Consider the following 21,074-nt stretch of genomic DNA (forward strand, 5'->3'; position numbering starts at 1 on the left):
GGAGATCTCCTTACCCAATTTTACATATTTATTAGGTACATTTTCTATCTTCCAATTTACAGTTGATGATAGTTTTACCAAATATTTTAACACCACGTAACACTGGTCTTCATTTTTCCAGTCTCTTATAATAATTTCCTTACTACTTTCTCAGCTTCCACCTGCTACTACAAAGTCATTGCCATGTATTTTAGATTTATACTAAACAACATCCTACTTCCAGGATCAATTTCTGTCAGTTTTCTATAACTGTGTAATAATTTATCTCAAAACTCTGGCTTAAAACTATTTATTTCTCCTGCCTGCTTCTCTGTGTTTCAGCCAGCTTAGGTTGGTTCTTGACTAGGTGTACTCAACAGATCTCAGCTGGACTTTCTTATGTGTTTGGAGTTGGTTGGCACTCACTGATATAAAGTGGGCTTGCTGGGGTGACCCACATCTGTTCCAAGTCTTTCTCATCATCCTCCCGGGACTAGTGGACTAGCACATGCACGTTCATTCCATACATGGCATGGTCATTAACACCAGAGGCTCTAGGCTACTGGAGATCTGCTGAGATCCTCTGGGAAGCTGCTTGCTTTCAGTCTGGACTTAGAATCTCTGTTCTAATGATATCTCCCCGCCCCCTTCTCACAAGCTTAGAAGAACTTTTATTCTATTTTATCTATCATTATTGGATATTTTGAATTGGGATAGTTTTCAGGATGTCTAGTCTGTAATGTGGTAGAAACAGTAGTATACCAATTCTTAAAATTATTTATTAAAATACCATGGAATTTGCTTATCCAGCCCCTCAGGACATCCTAACCAAGCTTTAGTCATTGTAAAAGTTTTCTTATTAAGGGTCTTATTTTCATTCAACAGTATAACTTATAACAATAATATAAATAATTGATGTTGGTGAATTTTTGGATTCTCTACTACACACACAGTAAGACGAATGTAACAAAGTAGAAACTTCAGAGAGAAGAGTAAAAATTTTTATAGGAGATAATGTTAAAGAAGGTAGTGTGAGAACCAATTTTTAAAAAGTGAACAGATGTGTATGGAAGGAACATGAAGTAGAATGGAAAAGTTGGCACTGAAACAGTGTAATAGTTACACATGTACAATGTGCCAAAATATTCATGAGGAAAAGTAGTTCAACTTTTTGGGGGAAGCTTTTCTGAACAAAGTACAGGAGGATTGTGATCTGAGTTCTGAGACCGCACCTTATGAGTCATTTTATTATTGGTCATTCCTCTCTAATAAATACAAATCTCCTTTCTTTCTCCTTTTCCTATCTTCTCCATGTAAATTATTTGTTATGGGGCATAAAGGATAATTTTCCGTCATTACCACATAAATGGGGGTGAACACAAATCTGCAAGATTGGCCTATTTTTTTAAATAAACTTTCTAAAGTTAGCCATCTTAAAGAAGAATAAATAAATTATTTTATGTCCTTACATTACATTTATAAATATATTATGAACAGTATATGTAAGCAAAATTGAAAACTTAGTAATGAAACTTGAAAGCCTCAAGTATCTCATCAATGTATTTTGAAAAAAAATCAAAGTACCCTCTTTTTATTATTCATATTACATTTTAACATGCTGACTAGTAATAAACATATTGTTTCAGTGTTTTCACTAAATGTAATAAAAGGTTTTTGAGAAAAAGGTGTGCCAATAAGTAGGTATTATTAAAGACTAAAACAAAAATTTTTTCATTCTCAATTGCCAGCATACTGGCTTTAGCAATTCTACAGGAGAATAAGGGCTAGTGTGAAAAGAGCTTTTTAAATTTTTGCTTACATTACTTTCCTCAATCTCTAACTCAAGTTCAGCTTATGGTTTAGTTTAAGGATGATTGTAATCATGTTCAAATATTTAATGTATTTTTGCTTGGGTTATGTGCTCCAAAACTTTCTTTTTGCATACTGGAAGGATTAAAATAATTTAAAGTTTAAGCGTTTATATTTCTTTGTTCAAAATCAGTCATCATTTTGTGGACTCTCATCTGATATGGCTCTCAAATTATTTTATTCAGTGTTGTCCATGAATCATTTACATGATTTTTTGTCAGACATGAATTTACTTCATATTCATCATATACAATGTTTTCCATTCTTAAATTATTTTTTAATTATCAGCAATTATTTTTATGCTTATTTTATTAAATCAGCCTGTGTTAGGAATGGAGTACACAAAGGAGTTTGAGATATGGTGCCACCTTTCTATGAGCATAGAGGTTTTTTTTTAAGATTTATTTTTTATTTATTTCTCTCCTCTTTCCCTCCCTCCCCCTGCCCAGTTGTCTGCTCTCTGTGTCCATTCTCTGTGTTTTCTTCTGTGTCCACTTATATTCTTGTCAGTGGCATGGGAATCTTTGTTTCTTTTTGTTTCATCATCTTACTGCATCAACTCTCTGTGTGTGCAGTGCCATTCCTCAGCAGGCTGCATTTTTTTGCACTGGGTGGTTCTCCTTTATGGTTCTTGCTTTTATATTTAGGTTTTGATCCATTTTGAGTTAATTTTTCTGTAAGTAATGAGATAGAGGTCTTCTTTCCTTCTTTTGACTAATGGATTTTTAGGTCTCTCAGCACCATTTGTTGAATGGATTGTTCTGCCCTATTTGGGTGGGTTTGACAGGTTAGTCAAAAATCACTTGACCATAGATGTTAGGGTCTGTTTGTGAACCATCAGTTCAGTTCTTTTGGTCCGCATGTCTGTCTTTATGACAGTACTGTGCTGTTTTTACCACTGTAGCCAGGTAATATGGTTTAAATCTGGAAATGAAAGTTCTATACATTTGTTTTTCCTTTTTAAGATGTTTCTGGCTATTCTTACTCTTCTAAATAAATCTGATAATTGTGTTTTCCTCTTATTTAAAAATGCTGGTGGAATTTTTTTTTTATCAGAATTGCATTGAATCTGTATATCAATCTGAGTAGAATTGACATCTTAATGTTATTTAGTCTTCCAATCTGTGAACAAGGAATGTTTTCCAATTATTTAGATCTTTTAAAATTTAGCAATGAGTTATAGTTTTTTTTTTAATACAAATGCTTTACATCGTTGGTTAAATTTATTCCTGAATATTTGGGTTTTTTATATGTCACACTTTATTTTCACCAGTCTTTTGATACTTTTAGTTACTTTTATTGATATAATCTTCATTTCTAGATGCTCTTCCAGGCCTCTCTTTCCTGTCTTTTCTTTCTAGGTTGTAGCACACCCTTTAATATTTCCTGCAAAGCCAGGCTCTTGGTTACAAACTCAGTTTCTTTTTATCTGTGAATATTCTAAATTCTCCCTCATTCTTGAAAGACAATCTTGCTGGTTATAAGATTCTTGACTGGAAGTTTTCCTTTTGCAGTATCTTAAATATATCATACCACTGTCTTCTTGCATCCATAGTTTCTGATGAGAAATCGGCATTTAATCTTACTGGGTATCTCTTATATATTATGCATTGTTTTTCTCTTACTGCTCTCAGAATTCTCTCTTTGTCTTTGGCATTTGACTTTCTGATTAGTATGTGTCTTACGGTTGGTCTGTTTGGATTTATTCGGATGGGAATATGCTATGCTTCTTGGACTAGGATAACTATGCCCTTCAATAGGGTTGGGACATTTTCTACCATTATTTCTTCATATATTCCAACTGCCCCTTTTCCCTTCTCTTCTCCTTCTGGGACACCCTTGACATGTATGTTTGCATGTCTGTTGCTGTTATTAATTCCCTGAGAACGTGTTCAATTTTTTCTATTCTTTTTTCATCTGTTTTTTTGTGTGTTCACTTTCAGAGGCCTTTTCTTCAAGCTCACCATCCTTTCTTCTGCCTGTTCAAATCTGCCATTATATGATTCCAGTGTATTTTTAATTTCATTTGTTGTGCCTTTCATGCCCGTAAGACCTGCTATTTACCCATGTATGCTTTCAAATTCTTCTTTGTGCTCATCCAATGTCTTCTTAATATACTTAATCTCTTAAGCCATCTCATTGAATTTACTAAGGAGCTTTGTTTGAACATCTATGATTAGTTGTCTCAAGTCCTTTATGTCATCTGGGGCCTTGTCTTATTCCTTTAACTGGGCCATATCTTCCTGTTCCTTGGTGTGGATTATAATTTTTTGTTGGTGTCTTGGCATCTGGCTTACTAGAATCTTATTCTAGGTGCTGTTTCTCTCTTTAGTTTAGGGCTTTCTTGCCCTTTCTGTGTGCATTTTCTCTCTTTAGTTTAGGGCTTTCTTTCCCTTCCTCCCTTGTTGGTTGTGTAGTATGAGCCAAGGATGTAGTTGGTGTGGTAAGCTTTGGAGGCTCAAGCTGCCCTCATTGTCCCAGGGACCAATGTAGTTTCTCCTAACTTTCTCCTTTGCCAGAGGTAGGGACAGAGCCACAGCCATGTGTAATAATCCAGGTCATGCAGGCCTAAACTATAGTTGTCCAGAGAGGCTGATGAGGCTTCCCCCTTCCTCCCCTGCCTGGGGTGGGAATGGAGCTGCAGGTGTGGGCAGCAATCTATTTTGTGTGGGTCCAAAATGACTGCAGTTGCCCTGGTAGACTTCTCACTACACAGTCTGTGCCAGCCGAATGTACCTGCAGTTACCCAGAGAGGCTGGTGCAGGGTCCACCACCTTCCTCCCTGCTAAAGTTGGGGCTGAAGCCTGGGCAAGGGCTGCAGGCCAGTCTGGGTGAAAGAAACTGGGCCCTACCATCAATGTGATTTTCAATCAGCCCATCTTTCCCTCGTGCTTGGGCTGGAGTCAAAATGGTGGTTACTGACCTCTTTCCAACTTGGCCATGTTCAAACTTTAGCTGTTCTTAGAGTTATACTTTAGCCAGCCAAATTTACTAACCAGTAGCTGAAATTGGTGGCCAACCATCTCTTCTTCCCCTGTTTTTGGGAAATGGAGCTTCCAGTTTCAGCCACAGAATAGAATCTGGGGCAGCTTGCACTGCCAAAGTAGGATAATCAGCAGCCTCCATGGCTTGGACTGTAGTTTCCTGGAGAGGCTGGAACAGATCCCCCAGCTTCCTCCCTGCCAGAGGTGTGATGGGGCTGAGACTAGAGCTGCAATCCAATCTGGAGGGAAAGAAGCTGGTCCCTATCTGCACTGTGATTTTCAGTCCCTCCCGCTTCCCCTAGTGCCAGGGACAGTGTTAAGATGGCTGTTCCCAGCCTCTTTCTGACTTGGACAGGTTCAAGCTTTAGCTGTTCTTAGGGATATACTTTAGCCCAGTGAATTTAGCAATCACTAGCTCTTCCTCCCCTGTTTTTGGGAAATGGAGCTTCCAATTCCAGCAGGGGAATAGCTTCTGAAACAGCTTGTACTGCCAGTGGAGGATAGGCACTGGCCTCTGTGGAGTGCTTTACGTAAGAATCTTCTCTGCAGATGGGTAGTTCCTCCTTCCATTCTTTCAAGAATGTTGCAGGTGCTCACTTCAGCAGCACATATACTAAAACTGGAACAATACAGAGAAGATTAGCATGGCCCCTGCGCAAGGATGACACGCAAATTCGTGAAGTATTCCACATTAAAAAAAAAAATGTTGCAGGATGCTCTTCTTTTTAGTATTAATTTTGGTAATTCTATATATTTTATTGTTTTATCTTTTTAAATTATTCTCAACCTGCATTTTGCTCTTTTATTTTTTCACCCATCCATTCTTTCTATAAACATTTATTGAGATGTACTCTAGGGAAGATTTTGTGCTAGGTGCTGGAAAGAAAGCAAGGAATGAGGTCCCTGCTCTCATGGAACAATCTAGTAGGAGAAAAAGATACTGATCTAGTAATTACAAGTGTGATAAGTATTTTGAAGAAGAATGCAAAGTATTGTCAGAGAATAAGAATGAGTCCTCCCCATTGTGAGGTCTCAGGAAAAGTTTCCATTACCATGTGGGGTTTAAGCTGAGACCTGAAGCATGAGTAAGAGCGGTCAAATGAGGGAGAGGGAGAAGACAAGTACCATGCAGAAGGACTCACAGGTGCCAAGGCCTTTAGGAAAGAACAGGGCATACCAGATGAGTTGAGAGAAGTCCACTATAGCAAAAGGTAGCAAAAAGAGCTGAAAAGTGGCCTGAGGAGAAGATGAGGAAGTAGGCAGGGGCAAGACCATGAGATTATTTGGGTATCTTTTCTAGGATATTGACCTTCTTTCAATGGTGATAGGAAGCCATTGTAGCAAGGGAGTGACCTCATCAGACTTGCATTATTGAAAGATCACTCTTGTATTTTGAAAAATGGATTTGAGAGGGTAGATCTGAGAGTGTGAGTAGTGGTAATCTAGGACATGAATAGTAGTGGATTGAATGCTGGAGGGGTTTAGGTGAATTGATATATATTTGGGAAGTAGACTTGGCAAGATTTGATGATCGTTAGAATTTCAGGATTTGAATAAAAGACAAAATTCAAGATTATCCCAGGTTTATGAATTTAAGCATATGAATCTAGGGAACTAATATGCATTGGGATAAGAATATTCTGAAATAAGCATGAGTACATTTTAGAACTGGAGATTCCTCTGAAATATCCAAGGAGAGGTACTAGTATTTTAATCCTTTATTCTTTCCAATCTTTTCATTTTACAATTTGTTCAAAACTTTTGACAGTAATTTTTTTGAACTTTTCTCATTTTCAAAATTCATTTTTATTAACCTTTAACTTTTTTATTATCTTTTTTTAAAGATAGATCACACAAAATTTTACATTAAAAAATATAAGAGATTCCCATATACCCCACTCCCCACACCCTCCCACTCCTCCCACATCAACAACTTCTTTCAGTAGTGTGGTACATTCATTGCATTTGATGAATACATTTGGGAGCACTGCTACACAGCATGGATTATAGTTTACATTGTAGTTTACACTCTCTCCTGGTCCATTCAATGGATTATGGCAGGATACATAATGTCCTGCATCTGTCCCTGCAATATCATTCAGAACAACTCCAAGTCCTGAAAATGCCCCCACAGCACACCTCTTTTTCCCTCTCCCTGCCTTCAGCAACTCCTGTGGCCACTGTCTCCACATCAATGATATAATTTCTTCCATTGCTAGAGTCACATTAATTCTATAGTAGAATACCAGAAGGTCCACTCTAATCGATATTTTATTCCTAGGAAGGCAATATCCACTCCACCTCTAAATTGAGAGGGGGCTTAGATCCCACATGGCTGATGGATGGGATTCTCCTGCTTGTTGAGTCACCCTGTAACTTTTATTTATTATATTATATTATTATTATATTTCATTAAAAATGAGAACTAGCAAAGGTTAGGCATTTCTTAGGTAATATTGTTTGTGCTTTTTCCTCTAGTTGGAACTTTTAGCCTTTGGTGGTAAATGATCACATCCTTCCTCATTTCCTCTTAAAGTTTTATCCTTTGTTTTTTGTTTTTGTTTTTTTAAAGATTTATTTACTCCCCCCCTTGTGGCTTGTTTTGCTGTCTGTTCTCTGTGTCCATTTGTTGCACATTTTTTCTGTGTCTGCTTGTCTCCCTTTGTTGCATCATCTTGCTGCGTCAGCTCTCTGCAGCACGGGCCGTTAGCTCTCCGCGTGGGCTGTCAGCTCTCCATGGCCTGTGGGCCAGCCTGCCTTCACAAGGAGACCCTAGGATGCGAACCCAGGGCCTCCCGTATGGTAGACTGGAGCCACAGCCCTTCCCTATCTTTAGTTTTTAAGGTGGCTATTTAGGATGAGTAATTTCATACATTTAGCCAACTAAAATGCATTGAGAATCTAGTGCTGGACACTGGGCTATGCTACCCCTAAACTAATTATAAGGCTTTTTTCTATGATGAGATAACCTCAACTGCTGAGTGACTGTATCATTTCATTCAACCAATCAACCCATCCCTTTTAGAGAATATTAGCAAAAATTCCCTGAAACTCCATATAAAACTCCTGAACACTGGAGGAAACATGGAAATAGATTTCACAAATTGAAGGGAATGATTCTTCTTGGGGAGTGACCCTCAGTGTAACTCATCAGATAAGCAATTAAGTAGCCTTTAATGTCCTGTTAAGGTTACTTAGAGACATAAAGGTGAATCAATAATTATTAGACTTCCTTTTTTATTAGCCAAGTCTTAACTTAAATATTGACTATCTGATCCTTTTTCCATTCAGGTAGGGTTATAAATTATATTTCTCTTTGATTATACCCCCCTCTGTTATATTTCCCTATTAAAGTATTTTTTGTTAATTTTTTTTTAAAGAAGGGTAGATGTATCTTTGCTTCTCACTCCTTCCAAAAGATAGGAAATCCAGTCTTTGCATGAGTAGAGGAAGTTTACCAGGAAGTTCATGAAATCTAAGCTCCAGGGTTCTCTGCTGTAGCCCCACCAAGGTCTTAGGAGGTAGCCTCACAATATGTTCACATGGCCATCTGTGAAATTTTCAAAAGATAATATAACTGCAGTCAGTTAAAATCACTGCATCTTTTACACTTGCCTTGTGTATAGCACTATGAGCATTCTGGGATCAGCTATGGAAAGCTGAGTTAGGGACCCATTTCGTTGGGTTTTGTGGGATATACTTATGTTGTTCACAATTGCTTTTTTTTTTTTAAGATTTATTTTTAATTTATTTCTCTCCCCCTCCCTAGCCCCCGGTTATCTGCTCTCTGTGTCCATTCGCTTTGTGTTCTTCTGTGTCCGCTTGCATTTTTGTCAGTGGCACCTGGAATCTGTCTCTTTTTGTTCCATCATCTTGCTGCATCAGCTCTCCGTGTGTGTGGCACCACTCCTGAGCAGGCTGTGCTTTTTTCACACAGGGCGGCTTTCCTTACAAGGCACACTCTTTGCGCATGGGGCTCCCCTACGCCGGGGACACCTCTGCATGACACAGCACTCCTTGCGTGCATCAGCACTGTGCATGGGCCAGCTCCACACGGGTCAAGCAGGCCCTGAATCTGAACCCTGGACCTCCCATGTGGTAGGCGGATGCTCTATCAGTTAAGCCAAATCTGCTTCCCCACAATTGCTTTTTGCTTAAGTAACGCTAACCACTTGATGTAGGGAATGGATTGCAAGAATATACCTCCGTCCATTGCACTGTGACATCTGGCATTGTGCTACAAAGATGCAGTCCCAGAGGATGTAGGAAGATGTGAGCATTTTCTAGAATATCCTACACTGGAAGACTGTAGGTGGTGAAGAAGGAAATTTGAAATGGTTAGAGCAAAAAGTAAAATGTATGAAAAAATTATTTTAGGCATCAGGATTAAAATTTTAAAGAGGGGATTCAGTTGTTACCAATGTCTGATCAAAGTGGAAGTTGTCTCATTTCAAGAATAATGCGATATATATAATTATAAATGTATAATACTTTTAAATTATTTTTAGGTAGGAATCGTATGAAATAGAATTTATCTTAATTCCTTTCTTTGTTGGGCAGAAATCTGTGGGGATAGTATAGTATCAAGACACACACACACACATACACATACATACGTATATACATACACATTTATATAAGCTCACATATTTTAAGTATTCCAATCAAAAATAAGGGAAAATAGTCACTCTTACTAGAGAGAAGACTTGTTATCACTCTGTTCTCTCGCTATAAAATAATATTTCAATATTTTTGTCATGTGATGAGAATTGAAAGAGTATTCAGTCTAAAAATGTGGTAGAAAAAACTATAGGAGTTTCATGCAATTAAGATGTTTATTGTATATTTTAAAAATACCTCTCCAGGGAATTACTCTGCATCTCCCATATATTAAAATAAAATTTTTGAGTGAATATTCTGTCAGGCAGTATTCAGTGTTTGCAATACATTGATAAATCAAAGTGGACAAATACTTTCTCCCTTTTATTGTGGAAAGAGGAATAAATAAAAACAAGCATAATTCATAAGTAAACTTTGTAGAACATTAAATGATATTACTATGGAATAGGAAACATTTTAAAACAGAAGAAGTATTCTTTAGAAATTTTCTATCAAGTAAGTCTGCATTTTATGTTCATTTTTAAATCTGAGAATTAAAATTAACTGCACACCAAATACAATACGTATGTCTCTGCTCCCTACTTGGGGATATGTCTCATTGATATTTTTCCTTGTGTTTTCAGTAATTATTTTAAAAACTGGGAAACTTTATTTGCATGATTGACCACATCTTTTATCTTTATGTCTAAATTGAGTTAAAAATGACATAAGCTTTCTCAGATTTACAGTGTTAGTAAGCAAGGCTGTAAAAGTATTTCACTGAGGAGATGTCCCTGTTACTTGAGAACTTGAAACAAATCCAATATTCTGATAAATACCTGTGAGAAATCTCATTTGTAGTCTAGTCTAAATCTTTCTTATATTTTCTCATTTCTGACTCAGAAACAAATGAGTGTGTACAAATGAATTTATACATTTCTAAAGAATAATGAGGATTTACAGAGTTTATTCCTGGAGTTTTTGATGATTTGTTTATCCAAGTTCTTAAAAATATTTTTAAAAATCCCATTGTACTCAATGTGCAATTTTTTTTTCTTTTCCTATGTACTGATATTTGTGGTGTGTTGTGTGTGGTGTTAACAGTAGCTTTCTTAATGAAATCATTACATTAAGATTTATGGAAATATGTTTACTTGACTTAATCAGATATAAGTAATATTCCTAAAGAAAAACTGCTATTTTAATCTATTATAAGTAAAGAAATTAAACTCAAGAATTAAAAAAAATAACAGTTTTTAAAAGGGGAAGTACTCTTTTGTCTCCATCTGTTCATCATTTCTAGAATAGTGGGTTAAAAAAAGTGCTTTGTGGGGAAGCAGCTGTGGCTCAATCAGATGGGCTCCCGTCTACCATATGGGAGGCCCTGGATTCGTGTCCCAGGGTCTCCTTGTGAAGGCAGGCTCACCCGCATGTCACGGAGAGCTGCCAGCCTGCAAGTGCCATGGAGAGCCAATTCAGCAAGGTGACCCAACAAAAAGGGAGACAAGTAAAAACACAGAAGAGCATGCAGCAAATGGACACAGAGAACAGACAACAAGTAAGCTGCAAGGGGGGGGGGGCGGCAGGAATAAATGAAAATAAATACAGACACACAGAAGAATGCACAATGAATGGACACAGAGCAGACAGCAAGCAAGCTGCAAGTGGGGAGAAGGGGGATAAAAAAATGCTTTGTGCACCCAGAAAAATAAAAATAGTAGAGTGCCATTTCTCTACCTGAAAAATCTTCACTTCCTAACTCATCTAACCCTGTTGCAGCTCTTTGTATTGCTTTGCCAGTCAGCTATTTCTCACCTAATTCCTGCTGCCAGCTGGAGTTAAACATGCTGAATATCAAACCATCTATCCCTTTTTTAGTGCTGTACTTTCTAAAAACACTGGCACCTCTGATTTTATTTAATTTCCCAGTGAGCAACCAAGGTGTCATTTCTCATTCTCCATACTTGTCAAATTTTGATCATATCTAACCCTAAATCCTATTTCATTTTCCTTTTCATTTATTGTGCCTAAACCAGCTTATTTCTGTTGTTTCAGTGGATAATTTCTTTGTCCCTATTGTTGTCATCTATTGTTGGGCCTGTACCAAGACAACTCTCCAGGCCCAATTCTGCCCAGTATGTAGATGAGATTTACAACACTGAATTAATTATCAGTCTGTTCAATATACAATCTATAAAATAAATTTTATGTGATGAAAGCTTGTACTATCAATTCCCTCTTCTTTTACTCTGTCCATATTGACAAGCAAGCATCTATTCTTCCCCCACTTGCCCATTAAGGCTGTTCTGTTTACCATTTTTTCCCAGACACATCACACATAGAGAAGTGGCCTGAACAGAGTCTACATTCTCAAATAATTATGTATAGCAGAATAGAATATTATGGTTTATCTGTAAGTTTCCTCCTGTTTCATTTGATGCAATAGGTTTTGCAATTATCATCATTCCCATTTACAGTTGAAGTAAATGAAATTCAAAGAATAAGATTTCAAAGACTGAAAGTTATTCAAGTTATAAATATGTTTATAGATTTCTTAATATTAAAACATGCCTTCCCCATAATCTGCTTGTAAAAGTAAATAGAGATTTAATAACATTTTGTTAATTTTAATTATTATATTTCAGATAATATTAAATTGTGGCAAATGAATATGCATAATTGGTTATTTTGAAACTTAAATCTGATTGCATGATTTCATAGCTAACTGCCGTTCTACTTCCTTGCTTGCCTGACTCTGAGAACATAAGTACAGAGGGAGTTCAGATTAGTTGCTGAGTCATCCAAACAGTGTTACTAAAATTTATCTGCATCATTTTTAGGGAGACTGGGGAATAAATCTGTTTTAAGATATTCAACTACTTTCCATTTGCTTGAAAATATACTTATTAAACACGTTATAAATTATATTTCACATGTTGATTTTGGTAGTGTATTTATATGCATTCGTATATCATACTGTATATATTGTAATATTCCCTTGTTAATTGTAGTTGTGTGACATTTATGTGAATTGTGAAAGATTTAGAAGGCTGGGTCTGAGTTTGTAAGAAATTGTTCAAGACTCTTATAATACCAAAAGTTACAGCTAACCATAATTTAAGCAGGGCCTGTATTGCTCAGACCAAATTATTTTTTTAAGTATATGTATTTTTTCATTATAAGATGAGTACATATATATCATGGAATTTTTAAAAACCTTGGAAATGCCAGAAGAAGAAATGAAAATGACCTCTTGTTCCTCCATCTAGATAAAAGCACTTTTAAAATTTTGGTTTTATACAGCATTTTTATCCCCAGTGTATTACACAGTACCCCATGTAGTAGGCCTTAATAAATATTAGAGAAGGAATATATTAGTGAACTAGTGAAAGTAAGGTGGATATATAGCCATATGAATTTTTTAAAACAAAAATTAGATTGTACTATACATTTAGCTTTTTAAACTGCCCTTTTTTTTAAAATTGATTTTGTAAAAATATTACATTAAAAAAAATATGAGGTCCCATTCGACCCCACCACCCCCACTGCACCCCTCCCCCCCAGCAACACTCACTCCCATCATCATGACACATCCATTGCATTTGGTAAGTACATCTCTGGGCATCTCTGCACCTCATGGTCATTGGTCCACATCATGGCCCACACTCTCCCACATTCCATCCAGTGAGCCCTGGGGGGATTAACAATGTCCGGTGATTGCCCCTGAAGCACCATCCAGGGCAACTCCAAGTCCCAAAGGCGCCTCCACATCTCATCTCTTCCTGCCATTCCTCATACCCATCAGCCCCCATGTCCACTTTTCCCACTCCAATGCCACCTTTTCTCTGCGGTCCTTGGATTGGTTGTGTCCGTTGCACCTCTATATCAAGAGGAGGCTCAGATTCAACATGGTTACTGGATGCAGTCCTCCTGCTTTCAGTTGTAGGCACTCTAGGCTCCATGGTGTGGTGGTTGTCCTTCTTCAACTCCATCTTAGCTGAGTGAGGTGAGTCCAATAAATCAGATTGTAGGAGCTGGAGTCTGTTGAGGCTCAGGGCCTGGTTATCATATTGTCAGTAAAAAGATTCAATCCTCTAAATATATCTGAAACCCCAATACCAACTACAATTCCAGTAAAGTAGCATGATAGTCTTATGAAAAGAGATCCCCTCTGGGTCCAGTTTCATCACGCAGAAACACCAGCTCCAAAGAAGGGCCATCTGTCATGGCAATGAACCCTATCTGCCATGACCATAGAACTTGTGGGTCCCTTTAGCCCTCAAAGGAGCCAATACCTGGGGATTGTATCTACTTCATCTGTCTCTTAGATTCTGCTCAGTTGTGCATAAGGGCAATCCTTCTGACAGCCTCCAGACTCTTTTTTAGAGACTTGTAGCCATATAAACTCATTTCTGCTTTCCATTTCCCCCTTATATTAGGTCAAACAGCATTTTAAAGTCATGTTATTATATGTAGATAGGGATATTCTGCTAGATCCGCATTGAACCTTCAATTCAAGGTCATTTTCTAGTTGCATCATCAGTTGGTACTTGATAGTGATCCCTCGGTGCCAGGGAGGCTCATCCCCAGGTGTCATATCCCACGCTGGGGGGAAGGCATTGCATTTAGATGCTGAGTTAGGCTTCGAGACTGGCCACATTTGAGTAACATAAAGGCTGTCAGGAGGAAATTCCCAGGCACAGTGCTACTCTAGGCCTTGTTCTTATTTCAGGCATATAGGCTCACAAGGATAGTCATTAGTATCAGGGGCTCACTGTTGGACCCTCATTCCTTCTCAGTCCTTGCCTCTGCACTTAGGGGGACTGCCGCTGCTCCCCTAGGGACCACGGCACAGCACCCCCAGCCAGGGACCCAGTACCCCTCCAGCTTTGGTTTTTAATTGTTGCCACTATGAGTATATCCAAACATTACCATGCACCCTGGACATATGCCCTGTATAGCTCCCTGTCAGCCATATATCCCCTGTCAATAGTATCCTATACCAGTATTCCTCCGCTGCCATTGTTGGACCACTCTGGGATCCAGAACTTCCTGAATATTGAAGCCCCAATATCATGTCAGGATCTCTTACTAGCAAAATGGGATATAGCGATGGGTTTAAAGGTTAGATATAGAATACGTGTTGACTTGGAAAAATTCTACATCCTATCTTTTTCTTTTCCTATTTTTTTCCCCCCTACTTATTGATCTTCTCTTCACAAGAGCCCTAGACCACAGCAATTCATGTATGCAATATACAGCACTCCCACACATCCACCACATAAACTGCCCTTTTAAAACTTACCAACATATCCTTAGCAGTGTACATATCCTTAGAAGATACATGTGATCAATATTCTTGTACAATATCATTTTAATAGTTACATCATATCCAAGTCTATAAAAGAAAGTTAGCATTTTAAAATTAGCATGGCATTACCCTGTTTCAAGGCTCTACTGGATCCTAAAAGTCCAAAATGCTTCATAATTGGAGACAATGTAGCTTTCTAGCCCTACCTCCTCTTGTTCCCTGATCCCACTGTGGAATTATTTATCATTTCTCACAGACGTTAAGGTCTTTGCTTACGTGGCCCCTGCAATACAGTCTTCTCTCTGCCACAGATACTCTTCCTGCTTCTCCTTCCGATGAGCACACACATAGCTTCCACATCCAAGTCAAAGATCTCACCCCTGGATCCTCCATCACAGTGACCTTAGGAACTAGCACAAATCATCTAGAATAAATCACCTAGTAGAGATCGAGAGTACGGAATTTTAAAGTCAATTGAAAGAGAAAACGAAGTATTTTGATTTGTGCAAACAGCCAGAACTCTGAACAAGATTATTGCTCTGTTGGCCTATTTACAAGAATAAACAGTCTAAGACAACATATCTTCTTCTCTTCTTTAGGAAACAGTGGCTTTTAATTCATCTCTTCTGAGACCCCGTGTAATTGGAGAATGGATTGGTCGAGAAGAAAATGATGCTGATCCACTAGCTGCTGAAATGCTGCAGCCCCCCGTTCCAAGAAATAAAAATGAGCAATGGGAAAATGAAGATAGCAGCTCTAGTCCTGCAGGAAGGTGAGATGAGATGTTTTCTAAGATTCTATATATTATTAGTCACTAAAAAGTAAAGGCAAATCCAAGTGCATGATTTTCATGAAATAACTTCACAATTTATAGAGAACTATGTTGGGCTCTACATAAGTTAAAAATAAATTTCTATGTTTTAAAATTTAAAGGTTAATAGATTTGCTTTTGAGTGTTGATTTTGATTTTTGTCTTTGTATTAGAAGATTACCATCTCATTGGTACTATACCTGATTAGAGAAATAATTTGAACAAGTAAACTCTCAGTCAAGAGCGACTCTAAGAGTGGACTGGGAGCGGGTGGCTGTTAAGGATTTAAAAGAGGGGCTTCTTATGTGCCAGAGAGATATGTTAGTCCTAACAGGCAAAATAAAACTATTAAAATAATAGAATATATGAGGTAGAGTTAATGTGGAATGTAAAGAGAGAGAGTGGTTTAGAACCACTTAAGAGTTGGTAACTATGATTGAATATACTTCTTACATTCTTTTTTTAAAATTTTTGAAATTGTTATAATTTGTGAGTTTGAAAGTCTCTATTCCTTTTTTTTAACTCAGATCTGTTGTGCTCAAAATGTTAGAAGGAGATTTTCTGTAATGGAAGTAGGGGTAATGTTGAAATGTTCAGGCCATGTTATTTAGAAAAATTATATTAGTGAACTTCTTTTGTTAATAACAACTGCATTGAGTAAAATTCAAAACAAAAATGAAAACTTCTGCAAGGAAGTTGGAGTGAAAAGGCATATGGGACGGATGGATTATATAAGATTGAGAAAACTGATTTATATACTCATAAACTGAAAAGTGACAGGTGCGAAAAACTTTCTGTGCTGACCAACATAGAAGAATTTTTTTCATGTGTAATATAGCCACAGTATCTTGGTATTTCCTGTGTTAAATTTAGTAGCTCACAACCAGTTAACTAGTCTTTCTCAAGAAGAAAATTGTATTTTTACAATGTAATAGTTTTCCGGAGTTCTTTGATTTGACTTATCACTTGGCTGGAGGGAGAGAATTCAGAATACTCATTAATGTGCTTCAGGCATGTAGAAAATTGATTCTATTTCCATGAGAAATAACTTTTAAATTATTTAAATAGTTTAAGCATCCTACATAAGGAGAAGAGAACCATTTTTTAAAATCCACTTACTTTCTTTTGTGAAATGCCAGATCAATTTCAGCTGTCAATGATGGTAATTTTATTTTTAATACCAAACTTATGAAACCCACTAGACTTTTATTTTTATTCATTGGTACATCTTTAGATCTTAAATATAAAATAGAGAAATGTCGGCTTTCATTTTGCTTTCACTTAGTTATAGTGATAATCAGAGCTATTTATTGAAAATGTTAGTGCTTCTATTTTCTTCCTAGCTTCAGTGGACTTTTATTGCCTCCTGATTATCCAATAGAGGAGGAGAATACATTCTTTATTTCTATCAAGTCCTTTACCCAGAAAACTCAATCCATGAAGATTTCTTTCAAGTTATTTGTTTCGAAATGTTTTCTTCAGTTTTATTTTTCTGTATCTTTATCTTATGTATTGAGGGTATTATCTTATGAAATGAAGAAAGTGGTGAAATCCTGCTTAGATGCCCCCTTAGAGTGGAAATACATTCAAATCTGAATTAAATTTAAAGAATGGTGATAACCTATGAGTTAGTGTCTATATAATTTTTCCATCTCCAGCTACAAAACAGGATATTTCTTACCCCTGGATTTATACCAAGGACTCACAAATAATTAAATTTTATTTGAATGAATTAAGGTTGGGGGGAAATTTTTAAATTACCATAGAGTTTGTAAGAATAGTATTAGCTTTTATCCTCAAATAGTAATGACCTTGTACTATAATTTAAGTCACAAACATTAACATGTTAGGTAAAACTTATTTTGAAGGACTGTTTATAGTCTCTACTTTATTTCCACTTTTTCTGCTTTGATTTTCCCTACTGCTTATTGCTTACATCTTATTTGAACTGCTGTTATTATAGCACTCCATCTTTAGTTCATAGCCTACTTTCCCCTCTTTTGCCTTCCTGTAGAATAATACCTACCTGATAGCTTGGACTGTTACCATTAGATTTGAGAGAATTAAATAAATGGCATAATAACCTTGAGAGTCTTATGTGTAGAGACTTACATGGATTTTTTTTCCTGGAATATTTTTTTCATGATATACATTACCCAGACTTTCTCCCTTAGATCATCCAAATAGAACATTGAAGAGGAGGGCCAACAACTTTCGTACACAAGGCTGTCACCAGAAGGTTTAGGTGCTGGTTTAGACAAATGCAATCCTAAGGGAAAGCTGGAGAAACTAATGGAATAAAGCAAACATTTATGGCCCCTCGATGATCTTTGGAGGGGCTTCAAGAAATCTGTGACTCTCGAAATTCTGTGCATAATGTTGTGTATATGTCCACAGGGACATTTTTCTGCCACATTTTTGGTTAGATTCTCAAAGAGGTTGTAAATCAGGAGAATTTAAGAAAGAAAATAAAAGAATTTAAATATGAAAAGGAAGACCAAATAATAAATGAGAGAGATGAATATATTGGGGAAAGGTTGAAGGCCTTCTGCGAATATCAAATACTGTGGACTGGCATCGGCTGCAAAGGCTTGTCCAACTGGTTGGGGGAAAGCATTTACTTTCATTGCATGTTTAAAGTTATTGAAAATAATCACACATTTATATTATCAATGTAAACAAAATGAGTTTAATAAGCTTATACCATCTTCTTTTAAGCCATCTTAATTAGACTTTGCAAATAGCTGGAAAATGCAGTTCCTGCAATTACTTTCTAAGTCATAATGTGAATTGGTACATAAGCTTATCATGTCTTGAAAGCTTAATGAAGCTCCTCTAAATCTGATTTACCTTATAAAACCAAGAATAATATCTACAAATATCACAGATCTGGTGAATTTGCTTTGTTTGTTAAGTGAGTATTGTTGTTAAAGTGTAGATATACCATAAATAAATAGAAAATCTTCCAGTTTACAAATATATATATAAATATTAAAACAAGCTAAAAATCGCTTAGAAGTTTCTTTTTTCATTAAAGCTAATAATTATTATTTCTGATAAATCAGTAAATTAAGCCTGCAAATTTCCCCCTTCCTCATAGAGCTTGCATTCCATTGGCAACAGGTGAACAACAACAAACAATCAAATATACAGACATATGTCATAAATTCAGGTAGTGATAGGATCCTTGATTGAAAAAAAAAAAGAGTCCCAATAAGAAGGGAGTAAATGTATTGGCATTTTGCATGAGCAGGCCAGAACAAAGAAATAATCCTAATGTCCTAACAGATTTTGACTGTTGTGGGCATGACGGTGAATATGTAATACACACAGCAGAGAGACAAACTCAAACTTAGTAATTCAGAAACATTCTAACAAAATACTTCAAGCATAAAGTATGGATTCATCAAAAATCAATCTGCCAAAGGAATCAAACAACAGAAATCTTTAAAATAGCTAAAACATACAAAAAGTATACCTCATTACTCACAAATTTTTCTTTAAAGTCAGAAAATATTTAACTAAATTAAACATTTATTTCAGAAAGTTGATGATATCATTTTTATAAGTTCAAAATGTGTTCCTTTTTGTTTATAAGTTCATTCATTCATTTATGTATTTATTTGGGAAATACATACCCTAATTCAAACAATCTTTTTATGAAACATAGTTCTAGTTATCTATGGACTCATGTCTCATAGGCATCATTCTAAGTTTACATATGGGGAGATGTACTTTTACATGAAAGGGATACTTCAATAATTTTTTCCTTATTTTGTTATCCACAACTCTTTAAGCAAAATAGTAATATGAATATCCATATTCCCTCCACCTACATTCAACAATAGTTAACATTTTGCCATTTTTGCTTTATCTATCTATAATATATAACATTCTGTCTTAGTCAACCAGAGGAGTGCTGATGTAAAGTACCAGAAATCTGTTGGCTTTTATAAACAGGATTTATTTGGGGTAAAAACTTACAGTTACAAGGCTCTAAAGAGTCTAACTCAAGGTTACTTCCTTACCAGACTCTGTTGCCACAAGTTCAAGCAAGATGGAAGGCGACATCTGTGAGGGTTCAGCTTTCTACTTCCTTAAGGTGCCGTTGTTCCAGCTTCTTCTGAACTCTTCTCTAGGCTGACACAGGACTGGTCTCTCTTCCTGGGGCTTATTTCTTTCCAGGCTCACCTGCTCTGTTCTCTTCACAAGGTCAGCTATAAACTATCAGGCAAATAGCTCATCTCTTTTTCTGGGGCTTCTGCCATGTGTATGACCTGTCTCTCTTCCTATGTGTATCTTCTCTCTGCATCTACTTCTGTGTGTCTCCTTGATTGAGTGCCCATTTATATAAGCCCATGAAGGGGGCAGGGACTCAAACTGAGTTACACTCTACTGATGTGGTCAAATCAAAGCCCTAATCTTAACATAATTTAACAAAGACATCTCAGCTGAATCTAATACAATAAAAGGATATCACACTCAGAGGAACAGACCAGTTTATAAACATAATTTCTCTTTTTTGGAATTCATAAATAATCTCAAACTGCCACACATTTATTCCTTAATTCTTTAACATGCATTTCTGAAGAACAGAGACATTTTCTTACATAATAATTTCATTATGTAATTTGAATTATTACATAATAATTTAATAATTATACCATAAAGTTATCTAGTATATAGTCCATATTCAGATTTCTCTAGTTTTTCTACTAAGGTCTTTTATAAGGATATTTGTATGTTTGTTTGTTTGTTTCAATTTGATCTAGGATCCAGTGAAGGATCACCCATGGAGGTATCAAAACTCCTTACTCTTCTATAATCTTGAACAATTCTTTGTCATTTGTTTTCTTTTACGACATTGACATTCTTGAAGATTACAGGCCAAATATCTTGAAGAATGTCTCAAATCTGGATTTGTTTGGTTGTTTCACAATGATTAAATCTAGGTTAATCATTGTGTGCCAGAATTTTACATAGTTGATATTGTGTAGTTCCCCATTGCGTCTTACCAGCAGAGACATGGAAAGTCCCTTTGTCCTATTATTGGTTACATTAATTTTGATCACTTAATTAAAGTGGTATCCACCAGATTTCTCCATTGTATAGGTACCACTCACCCTTTGTAATCAGGAAGTACTGTCATTTCAGTTTGGAAAATATAGCATAGACTCATTTCTCTCTGCTTCTCCCTACTAAGTATAATTACAAATCCTGGAAATAATGCAAGGGGCAACCAAAGGAGAACTGTGAAAAGTATAACAGGAGGTGGAGTGCTTAGAGACCTGAGGACCCTGGAGAAATAACATAGCAGTAGGGTGCCGTTATGACCCCCACCCAAAGAAGATGGCAACCCACTTTCAGTGTTTGCGAGTCCCAAACCTAGCAAGAGCAGGTGGCTCAGATAGGTTCATTTCTGTTCCTGTTCAACAGGAATACTGCTAACAATACCAGGAAAGCCCAGAGATGCAAAAAGGAAGGTGGTCAACTGGGAACCCCATGGACAGTAAGTGGCCAG

The 21,074-nt window shown here is 36.6% G+C and overlaps 1 protein-coding gene and 1 non-coding gene across 3 annotated transcripts in view; both read left to right on the forward strand.

The window, feature by feature from the left end:
* Positions 1 to 21,074, forward strand: part of C14H8orf34 (chromosome 14 C8orf34 homolog) — a 441,268-nt gene that overhangs the window by 157,759 nt on the left and 262,435 nt on the right. For both annotated transcript variants that reach the window (XM_058275622.2, XM_071207845.1), the window contains exon 6: positions 15,342 to 15,514. In XM_058275622.2, the coding sequence (XP_058131605.2) occupies positions 15,342 to 15,514 (173 nt within the window). The remainder of the gene's footprint in view (positions 1 to 15,341; positions 15,515 to 21,074) is intronic.
* On the forward strand, positions 5,422 to 5,528 carry LOC111760739 (U6 spliceosomal RNA). Its single transcript, XR_002794345.2, has one exon. It is a non-coding gene; the product is annotated as a U6 spliceosomal RNA (small nuclear RNA).

This window comes from Dasypus novemcinctus, chromosome 14 (assembly GCF_030445035.2).
Source record: "Dasypus novemcinctus isolate mDasNov1 chromosome 14, mDasNov1.1.hap2, whole genome shotgun sequence".
NCBI classification, from domain to species: Eukaryota; Metazoa; Chordata; class Mammalia; order Cingulata; family Dasypodidae; genus Dasypus; species Dasypus novemcinctus.